Source organism: Odontomachus brunneus, unplaced genomic scaffold (genome assembly GCF_010583005.1).
Source record: "Odontomachus brunneus isolate Ranch 3 - 2012 unplaced genomic scaffold, Obru_v1 Obru_scaffold_001, whole genome shotgun sequence".
Lineage (NCBI taxonomy): Eukaryota > Metazoa > Arthropoda > Insecta > Hymenoptera > Formicidae > Odontomachus > Odontomachus brunneus.
This window is the reverse complement of record NW_022639451.1, coordinates 6,914,279-6,925,448: the sequence shown is the minus strand read 5'-3', so window position 1 is coordinate 6,925,448 and position 11,170 is coordinate 6,914,279. Positions and strand designations below refer to the sequence as shown.

General features: G+C 32.2%; 1 protein-coding gene across 5 annotated transcripts; it reads left to right on the top strand.

Annotated features, from left to right (window-relative positions):
- The first annotated feature begins 2,542 nt into the window (after positions 1 to 2,542).
- LOC116853540 (alkylglycerol monooxygenase-like) lies at positions 2,543 to 10,089 on the top strand. 5 transcript variants are annotated; one of them, XM_032834868.1, is made up of 10 exons: positions 2,543 to 2,706; positions 4,365 to 4,519; positions 5,772 to 5,899; positions 6,088 to 6,239; positions 6,331 to 6,434; positions 7,727 to 7,889; positions 7,964 to 8,109; positions 8,301 to 8,435; positions 8,738 to 8,845; positions 9,521 to 10,089. In XM_032834868.1, the coding sequence occupies exons 2-10, from the start codon at positions 4,403 to 4,405 to the stop codon at positions 10,010 to 10,012; spliced, it is 1,545 nt and encodes a 514-aa protein (XP_032690759.1). In that variant the 5' UTR covers positions 2,543 to 2,706; positions 4,365 to 4,402; the 3' UTR covers positions 10,013 to 10,089. The 5 variants fall into 5 exon arrangements, with proteins under 5 accessions (XP_032690759.1, XP_032690637.1, XP_032690584.1 ...); XM_032834746.1 differs by lacking the exon at positions 2,543 to 2,706 and adding an exon at positions 3,450 to 3,593; XM_032834693.1 differs by lacking the exon at positions 2,543 to 2,706 and adding an exon at positions 3,450 to 3,652.
- The last annotated feature ends 1,081 nt before the right edge of the window (positions 10,090 to 11,170 follow it).

Sequence of the window (11,170 nt, the reverse complement as noted above, 5' to 3'; positions counted from 1 at the left end):
TACAAAATTATCTCGTGTATTTTTCACGGCATTGTTCTATCCAACCCACTGCTTGCAGTCGTGAGATAGCTTAGGTAGCTTTAGGTTGTCATGAATGGGTGTATATCAGTTGGACACGGGGCAATTGGACACAGTCCAATCACAAGTCGCTGTTCCAAGGGACCCTACAAATGTCTCTAATCATACGGTGCTGTGATTGGCTGTGTCCAAATGCACCGTGTCCAAGTGCACCGCTCCCGTCATGAATCACATAATAGTAGTAGATGGTAATGTCGGTAACTTATTTCTGCTCTAGGAAAGTGACTCGGAGAGGTATTATCAGAAACACGCGTAGACTGTTGTAACGTCCGGATCTATTTTAGAACATTAATAATATATTATTATAGACCGGGAGGCCGACTTGTCTGATTTCAGACATCACTAGATATTTTATCCCTATGTTACTAGATGTAAGTACGTGCGCATATGCATATTCGCGAGCGTTAAAACATTATAATTAAAATACCGAATGCTGCGTGCTGCTGGAGAGTCTCGAAATCAACGGATCGACTCAAAGAAACCGCTATCGCTCAGTGCGATAAGCCAACATAAACAGGAGCATGAAAACTGAATCCCAAACACCACTCAGGACACCGATGCGGTGACATTATGCAAAGGAATGAATCTCTTCCCTCGCCATAACTCCATGGACCAATCGGAGAACGATTCTCAGCGACAAAGCGACATATAAAAGCGCGCGCATTTGTAGAGAAGGCAATATATATAATTATTTTCTTCTCATAGTTAGTCTCTGGTAGCTTCGTGTACTTATTCAGCATATTATACTTAGTCGTAAAATCCGACTGTGTTGCAATTACTTTTGCCTACCCTTCATATTTCAAACATTGCGAAATCAAATTCTGAATCGCGGGCCGCATCAAACCGCGTGGTATCGGAACTTCCGAGGCCGAGCCAGGAGAACAAGCACCGCTGATTTTCCGCCAGATTCATCAATCGTTTCGCCAGGCTCCCGAGACCCAGGGTAAACTCGGTGAAAAGCAGAGTGACCCAAAAGCGGAGCCATCACTCTGTTGACCGTCCACGTAAGTCACTGATTTCACTACTTTCAAATTTCCCTATATAGTTATCTATTGTGGACGTAACACTGTATATTGGGCTGGGCAGTGATCATGTAACTTTTCCCCTAGGACGGAAACGTGAAAAGTGAAAAATTTCACTTGAACTCGTGATCACTAAACTCGGCGAAGCGTAGAAATATGAAACTTTTCATGTAAACTTGTTAGCCATAAAATGTGCTGGCGGAAAAGTGAAAATTTAGTGACATGATGAATAAAGAATATATTATGCTACTGCTGTGATAAGATACAGGAAACATAACAGTCCTAATGGCTCCTGCACACAGGACGCGTTAATGCTTGCCGCGCGGCGGAAGTCCGCGCGACAGCCAATCAGTATGTTGTTTTTCCGTAAGAGCTAGAAGGTTATTACGGAAAGCAGCATATTGATTGGCTGTTGTGCGAAATTCCGCCGCGCGCTCAAGCATTACCGCGTCCTGTGTGCAGGAGCCATAAGTTTATAGCGATGTTTTTAAGGTTATATGTTCTACAGTCGATGTTTTTAAAGTTATATGTTCTACAGCCGATGGATACAGCTAATTTGGTCGATATTGAAAATATATAGGATCTATGTTTAGTGATTTGTGCTTTTTACGCATAGAGTTACTTGATTGAACAATGAAAAAGTTCACGTGAAATCGATAGAGCGAAAAGTGGAAAGTGAAAAGTTCCGCTCAAAGTTACATGATCGCTGCCCTGAGCGGGCGTTACAAAATAAAAAGAAATAACATGCTTTGGATTACCATTATTTTTCTAATAACACGTGGTAGGGACACTCCAGCCTCTCCTTATGTTTAGAATAGGGATGAGCAAAAAAAATCAATGTTTAGAAAACATCGATGTTCGCTCATTGATGATAGTGGGTGCTTTCCAATTGCGTACACTGTGTTACACAAAACTAATTTATTGGTTGCATATTATCTTACAAGATATTTTAGATAATATGTGACGAATAAACTGATTTTATGTACGTGTGTGTCAAAATGTGTTAAGCAATTGGAAAGCACCCAGTATTACATGTAGAGAAAATGTTAGGGTCTCTAGAAATTCTCTATCCGACAGCCGAATAGGTGCACGATTCTCTACATGTAATAGCATTCTCAATGAGCGAACATCGATGTTTTCTAGACATCGATTCTTTTTCCCATCCTTAGTTTAGAATGGGGGTTTATATTGGTTCTCCTATATAGTATGTTTTCCTCGAAGCTTCTTTATTACATACATATAAAATACTTTATATACATATGAAACACTTTATTATCACAATATATCGATAATTATTCTGATACGCTATATTATTTTTTCTCCTCCATACTTTTCAATTCCTCTTCATTCCTTTCCCACATTCTTCTTCTTATCCCCACTATGCGTCGTTAGAACAAGATAGAATGGTAATCCAAAGCATACTATCTCTTTTTATTCTGTGACGCGTTCAAGCTATAGGAAACATTGAGAACACGCAGTCTATATATACTAAGTCTATGATTACGACATCTTTATTTTTCAAGGAATAGAAATCAATAGCAGGTTATGCTATATTTTTATCGTCATAGGTGACTCAACGACAGATTGGAAGGATCTTTAGCATCAGGTAGTATATAATGAAAAATAATATAACATAAGTTGAATAGAGTAATATATAGAAAATAATTAAAGTATTCTAAACTTTATTTTGTTCATTGTACGAAGTACAATTTACAAAATCATACCAATTGTCTTCTTATTTTTCTCCGATTTTAATTAATATATCTATCATTTTAAATGATTTGTATCGGTCTTTTGTAAAGTTGCATAGAAAAATATAAGATAAATTCGAGCGAAAGCTATTTGATATTTTATTAATGTAATATTTACGTGTGTATAACAATGATTTATATAAAGACAACTAAGTCAGAAAACTAATAGAAATTGGTTTTAAAAATTCATAGATTTCTAATTTACTAACAATTGACTTCATAATTACTACACGTATATTTTTGTTTCTTCGCGTTCTCCTGCTTATTCCTAATTATTATTACAAACTATCAAACATCATATCTGAGATTGATATTACGAAATTGCTCCCTCAAATAAATTATTTCATGAGCTTTTTTTCTTCGTGCTGATCTATCGAACAGGAAAATTTTTCATCGCAGCGAATATGACGTTCCTCGCATTTTTAATTCACGACTGACGATTACGAAACAAATCGACGGGTCTCGCACGTGATTTGTAAGCGCGCACATAAAAAGAAATAAAAGAAGCAATCTACGCTACGAAAAGTCTGTTATCTGCTATCTTAGAGCACTAAATGGAGGGGGAATGCGTTGACTGTACGACTACTCCAACGTATGTGACTGCAGTCTTCTCGTCCGTCGTTGCATCTCAATGTTACTCTGTGCGAAAAGTGTGCCGTGCGTCGTGACAATTAATCCGAATAGGATCAACTACGCGTGGCGATTCGCTCATGTCGCGAGCACCGCGAGGCTTCTTGAAATGGTTGCGAATAAGTGTCATTGCGCAGCTTTTATAATATGATTATACCTGCATAACGATGGGTATACGCAAACACTTTAAGATTAGGGAGCCTGTTTTGTAACTTGACATTTTATAATATCTTCTTATCAATATTATTTATCGCGTGAACTGTTGTACTTTATTATCATCAATTGTTATCACCAATATAATCACAGTTAAAATTTTGATAATTTAAATTACTATGTTGACTAGTCGGTGTGTTATGTCAGAAAAACGAGAATTCGACGTGCTTGTGGATCAACGCGTTACCGTGTTTCTCATTTGCGCCACATATATTTCTAAAATTCATATCGAATCTCGAGACGATATTTATTGCTTTTCTTTGCGTGTAAAAAGTAAAAAGTGGAAGTAGTAAAAAGTAGTAAAAAGTGGAAGTTACTCAACGCGATTATCAATAAACGAAACAATTAATCCGATACATCTTAATAAGTCATTGAGAAACAGCCACTTTTGACGAGATAGAATTACATGTCGTGCGAATTCGCGGGATATTTGGCTCGTGTTTACGTTACTGATGAGTAATATTTATTTTCTCTATAGATCTAGTCTCTAACTCGTCGTCATGCTGTTTGTTTAGCTTAAACTCGTATTAAACGACACGTACACGCTATATACGATTAAACCGGTGCGTAAATTTGTCCCGAACGTTTTAACTTGCTTAAGAAGATACGTCCGTGAGACGACTGCGATTTTGTCTCGGCGTTTCTTTGGATGTTTTCTCGTTTTTTGTAGTTTTTGGATAGTTTAAGCGTGGTCGACGAGTACACAAGATGAACGTGACAGGTGCTGACACATTTTGGAAAGGCGCAAGGAAACTTTTTTATCTTGTGAATTTTAACGAAACGACTTACGAGCACCCAGAACAAGTGCCGGATCATTGGCAGGAGGTAACATTGAGAGAAGTACAAACAGTTTGCATGCTCACGTGAAAGTTTTTTCTTATACTTTCCTATCGAAGCAGCTAATCTTTCATATGAAGTCATGTCTGATAATTCGAATAACGATAATTCGTTGATAATTCGAAAAGGCTACTCGTGAAATCGTCAACAATTTCCACGCCTGCCTCTTCGTGAAGTTTCCTCCTTTCACCCGTACTTGTGTAGATCGAGTCTATTTTCTATTAATTGCTTTAATGAAACTGTAATTTTGCACGTCGCGCAATCTCATGATTATTTTTCTAATTTCTGAACATCTTTCGTTTTTTCATCTTTCTTATTAGCTTGAAAAACGCTATATTTATATTCTCTCTAAATACAATAAAGATAACAGCTAATTTCAATTCCGTCGGAAGGTTGTTTCGAATTGAATTTACTGACAGTGCAATTTATTTATTTTGGACATTTATATATATTTGGTACAATACAGAATTTATAGCGGTTTATAACGCGCAAGACTACGTGGGATATTGATATACGCACTTATTAATGTCGCACTGCCAATAAATTATTACGATGCTGTTGCATATATATTATTATCAGTTCTTTTGTTATATTTTCCCAGATAGCACAGAGAATTCAAAAAGAATTCAATCATATGTCACCAATTCTGAATTTATTTTCAAATGTAAAAAGAATTCTTCAGAGTTCAGTTTAGTGAAAAGAATTCTTTTTGTATCTAAAAATGAATTGTGACATACGACTGAATTCTTTTAGAATTCTCTGTGCTATCTGGGTTTGAATTGTGTGCTTTGTTTTTAACTACTGCAACTTTATTCTTTCTCATTGTCGAAAAAATTATCCATGAAATAAATTATTAGATAAATAATAAGTAATTGGAAAGAATAGCTCAACGTTAGTTTCTTCAATTTTCAATTATCAGAGATCTGAGAATTCGCAAGTATTGGGCGATTCCAAAATTCTTCAAGCGCAATCGTGAATTTCATTATTTGATCATCTAATTTTTTAATCACTTCTTTAATATCTTCTCTTTTTTCTTTTAAAATAAACACAGATTCATTGATCGTGTTCACTGGCATGCGATTGATTATCACGAATACGTCTAGTTGCACGATTCGTTAACGAGTCGTATGCGTGCTATTTTTGTCCAGACCTCCTTTATGCGTGGCGCGAATAGTTGATGCGAAGCGCGAGTGAGCTTGACCTTCTATACATTCTGTATAAAAGATAATGATGTTTTCAGATATGGCTGCCGTTCTTTCTGTTATTGATCGTAGAGCAGATAATATTATGCGCGAAACACGAGAAGAAAGTTCGTTGGAACGAACAAATAACGTCTCTATCTCACTGGTTGTTTGATGAAACCGCTCGGTAAGCATAAATAACCATTAAGAAAAAGATAGGTGGAGATAAAACAATGAGTAATTAAATATGATATAAATCGATATGTAAAGATTTGCCCTTTTTTAATTTTCCGGTTTTAATATATTATATTTTATGTTATATTATTATATATTGGTATGAGTTAATTGATAGAAGCTCGTTTTTGGCTTTTCCAGATTTTTCTCACGTGGGGCTGAATATTATATATACATCCAGTTATACAACAAATATCATTTGTTGGATTTAGTATGGAATGCACCATCGACGTGGATTATCGCCGCCCTTAGCGTGGAATTTTGTTACTATTGGGCTCATCGCTTAAACCACGGTTAAATTTCTGTTTATACTTGCAATACGAGTGGTCGCGCCTTTCACTTACCTTTTACTAACTAAAGGCTAAACTAATTACTTATTTGCAGAAGTTACTTTCTTATGGATCTTTCATCAAGTGCATCACAGCAGCGAGGAATTCAGTCTCGCGGTCGGCTTGCGGCAGTCCATTTTGCAAAGCTGGTGCAACTTTGTGAGTATCGTCGTCGTTGTATTGCTCTGTATCACTTATAAATATTAATTGAGAAAGAAAAATTAATGGAAACGTCAACAAAGATCTTTAAACTACAAAAAGGCAATTATTCAGAATTTTATATTTAGAGTAAAGACACCAAAAGCGACATATCACTTTGTTTTTGGACGTTATGTCTTAATATAAAGCTCAAAATATAAATGTAAATATAAATATACGTAGTTGAAAGTACCTCCTATCAAATAATATCACATTTTTACTGAAACTATTTCTAGATTTAAAACAAAAAAATGTTTTCGTAAAACGCACGAAAATGGAGTTCAAAGAAAATAGGTACCAAAAGCGACATACATATTGGAATTTATATAACATGTCGCATATATGATAATATTTGATAATAAATAGTTCATTAATGCGTTTAATGGTTGAATAATATTCATTTATTCAAAATATAATGTTATAAAAGAGAAATATAATTAAATAAATACATATTTTTTTCATCTTTTTCATTTTCTCACATATTTACATGTTATATTTTTAAACTAAATAAAATTCAACTTTAAAATAAACAAATGTCACGTCACAATGGCAGGTTATTAATCAAATTATGTTAGTCACAGAATATCGCACCTATCGCATATTGTAGGTATGTCATTTTAAGACACATTCTCTTAAAAATTTTCAAGTTATACAGTAAAAAAGTGATGAAGGTAAAAATATTCATAAAATATTTTTACAAAAGCCAAATGCATGTAGAAGAAATTAATATTGAACAAAATGATAATTATCGCTATTTAGTCTATGTAATTTGTCGATAAAAATCATATAAATAAAACTTACGAATTTCTAAAACTCGATATTTGCATATAAATTTAGCATATAAAAAAACAAGAAATATACCAAGTATGAATTTTTTATGATTTAACTGATAAAACGAATTACGTTTATATTAGTTTCAATACAACATTTAATATATGAGATATAGAGGTGTCGCTTTAGGAGGCCTATGTCGCTTTTTGCTATTTTCCTCTATATATCTTATAATACTCAGGATTTTTAAATAAGATTAATGTAAAATGTGTGAAAACCAAACATCTCTCTTTTAATTAAGGGAAATAAAAATTTGAAAGATTACAAAAAAAGGAATGCTATGAAAGTATTAAATTTAATAAAATAAATGTTTAATGAAATTATATAACGGCTGTTGAGGATTTTAGTAAAATTGTGCATTTAATATTGGCAATTCAAATGATTTTTATCGGTAGTACAACTATATAATTAAAATTTTGCAGATATTTTACTTGCCTCTCACCTTGTTTATACCACCATCGCATTTCATTAGTCATAAACAGTTCAATATGATATATCAGCTGTGTCTACATACAACACTTATTGGTGATTGTAAACCGTTGGATTGGGCTTTCAATACAGCCAAGCATCATCGCGTTCATCATGGTATGTCGAAAATGCGACGCGCATCTCGCGGCACACATTACAAACGCTCCTTTATATTTGCATTATATTTGCAGGTTGCAATCTTTATTGTTTGGACAAGAATTACGGTGGTGTGTTAATCATATGGGATCGATTGTTCGGCACGTTCCAAGAGGAGAAAGAAGAAATCGTTTATGGTCTGGTGATCAACTCTGAGTCATTTAACCCACTTTATTTACAGGTAAAAAATACTTTCTATTCTTTACGAGTAATATAGTTTACTGATGAATATAGAATAGAAAAGATGAGCGAGAGACGAGAGTCAGAGATTTAGAAATAAAAATAGTAACAAAATGAAACAAATGTACATGTAAGGACTTGATGATTTTAAAATCCTACTGCCATCATAATTTTTCCTTCTTGATTTCGCAGCTACACTACTTAAGGGCAATATACAAAAAGAGCGCAACTATGTATACCTGGTGTAATAAAATCGGCACTTTCTGGAAAGGACCCAGCTGGTTTCCAGGTGCACCACGTTTGGGCTTGGATCATTATAAAATATATGTAAGATAATGAAGATGAGACTAAGAGTACACGAATATACGCTTGTCACTTTATTTCATTCAATTGCGAATAAGTCAGAGAATAAGTATTTGCTGGGTTAACATTGTTAACCCAGCAAATAAGATGACGTCAAATGACGTCTTAATGACGTATTGTTGACGTTAGAAACGTCAGTAATACGTCATTAAGACGTCATTTAACGTCATCTTGTTTCCTAGATAAGTAGATGACGCGAAATGCAAATAAAAGGCAAATATAATTTAGATTGTAATATTAAAGGATATTGTTCTATTGGTTTATAGGTAACGAAAAGGCATGCGTATAACCCTTACGTACCTGGCTGGCAACTCCTATATATTTTTTTACATTTTGCTACGGTTATCATCAGTTATTGTCAACTAAAACTTATGGTGAGTTCTATTCATTGTAAGTTCACCTTGGTAAAAAAAGTTTATAGAGAACGATAGAATAAAATAATCATTTTCTATCATTTTGAATATGGATTTTGGTTCGTGAATTTACAAAATGTGAATAGTATTCTATCGTATACAATAAAATACAATAAATAGTGATAGAATTTCTATCGTTAGTTTCCTATAGAATACAAAATCGTGTATAACCAGATAAAATACGATAGGATATCTGAACTTGCGAGCAAGAACGACACAGCTTAAAGAAAACGATTTAAATTGATAACGCTATCAATTTGAATCGTTTTCTTTAAGCTGTATCGTTCTCGCTCGCAAGTTCTGATATGAATTCAACGTATTTTATCGTATTTTATCTGGTTATATACGACTTTGTATTCTATAGGAAACTAACGATAGAAATTCTATCACTATCTATTGTATTTTATTATATACGATAGAATACTATTCACATTTGTGAATTCACGAATCAAAATCCATATTCAAAACGATAGAAAACGATAGAACGATAGAATTTTATTCTATCGTTCTCTATAAACTTTTTTTTACCAGGGCAATTATCTCTGAACAATTGTCTAAACAATTTTATAATTGATAACATTTTATAATTAGTGCGCTTTTGTATTAAATAATTGACTTTTGGTCCTTTGTTTACAGGATTTTAACAGTGTGTCATTTTTACAAATATGTATGGTACTGAATAATGTACTTGCTCTCACCAGCATTGGTTTGTTATTTGATAGAGACAATAGGATTGCTCTCCTTGAATTTTCACGCTGTATATTTTATCTGTACATCATGCCATATAATCAGTTTGCGATGGACAGATGCGTCTATATTTTATATTTCTTTTCACTGTATTGTATTTGGATACCTCGCCTTATAAAACTGACAAGAGATTATGCGTGCGAATATTCACAAATAGTATACAGTGCTTCGACGGAGATGCCAAAGTTACAACCGAGTTTAAAAAACAAAATTTTATATATAATGAAAAGTTTTCTTCGGAGCAATCATGTGGACTTTAATGTGAATATTAAAGGAGTTCCAAATTCAAAGAAAGGATTTAATAATAATAATTCGGACAAATATCCGAACAGAGAAAGTGAAGCTACGAGTAGAATAAGAAGATATTTTTTAAGTCATTAAATAATTAATGGAAATATTGAACTAATAAATAGAATATACTGGAAAAATTAAAGAAATATAATTAAAGTGAGTTATTAGTTTTACTAGTTTTATTAGTTTTACTAGTTTTATATTAGTTTTACTAGTGTATTATTATTTCTATTATTAGCATGAATTTTTATATCTTTTAGTAAAAACTATTACATACGAAATAAAATTTTATCATACATTAATATTTTTTACACCATGCTATGCAAAATTTGTTCTCTTAAAAACGTTACTACAAAGTCAAATTTTATCACTCATTCCTCATTTTATTTTACTACATACACACGTACAAACTTATCTACAAGACTTATATTAACAATTGAAAAATAAATATTATAATATAAATATAAAAATAAATATTATACCGCAATATGTATTTGATTGTTCCTTAATCATTGTTAAAATATATTTTTGAGACATATGTATGATTGTCATTATATTTTTTTACAGAGAAAAATAATACACAATACTGTGGTATTGTTATTATTATCTTTATCAAAATCTAAAATTATAATATATTAAATATATTATATAAAACTAGTATTAATCATAATTATATAATAACAATATAAATAATGTATTAAGATATAGTTATGATAATTTTATAATTTAATTATAATAACATTATAAATATTATGATAATAGTGTTATAATTATATAATCAACTGTTTATAATGCTATAATTATACACTATATATCAATAGAGACTTTTAATATTTCTTATAAAAATTGTAATATGGTAATTGTAATATTTACTTTTAATGTGTGTGTGTATAATTGATTATGTTTTTTATACAAATAATATTATTTTTATATAATTGATTTATTTATATTCAGCGTAAAATTAAAATTCTTAATTATATAATTATCTCAAGATTGTATCCACTCCATCTATGAGACCATTAAGATTTTGTATACATTTTCAAGCTTTAATATTGACAAAATGTTATAAAAAATGCAAGAATTTGCGTGGCTGCTAACAGTTGAAAGATTGATTTTATATTTAATTGTCATATTATTGCACTATCTTTGTATAATAAATAATACAATTAATATTATATTTTTTGCTAAACCATTCAGATATTTATTAACTTGGTTAAGAAAATAGGTTTTTTAGGACATTGTTTATAT

Bases quoted from the DNA above. Each gene is read 5' to 3' on its own strand.
- LOC116853540 (XM_032834868.1), top strand. From the start codon at position 4,403: ATGAACGTGACAGGTGCTGACACATTTTGGAAAGGCGCAAGGAAACTT. The intron at 4,520-5,771 runs GTAACATTGAGA...TGATGTTTTCAG, and splicing joins TGCCGGATCATTGGCAGGAG to ATATGGCTGCCGTTCTTTCT. The intron at 8,436-8,737 runs GTAAGATAATGA...ATTGGTTTATAG, and splicing joins TGGATCATTATAAAATATAT to GTAACGAAAAGGCATGCGTA.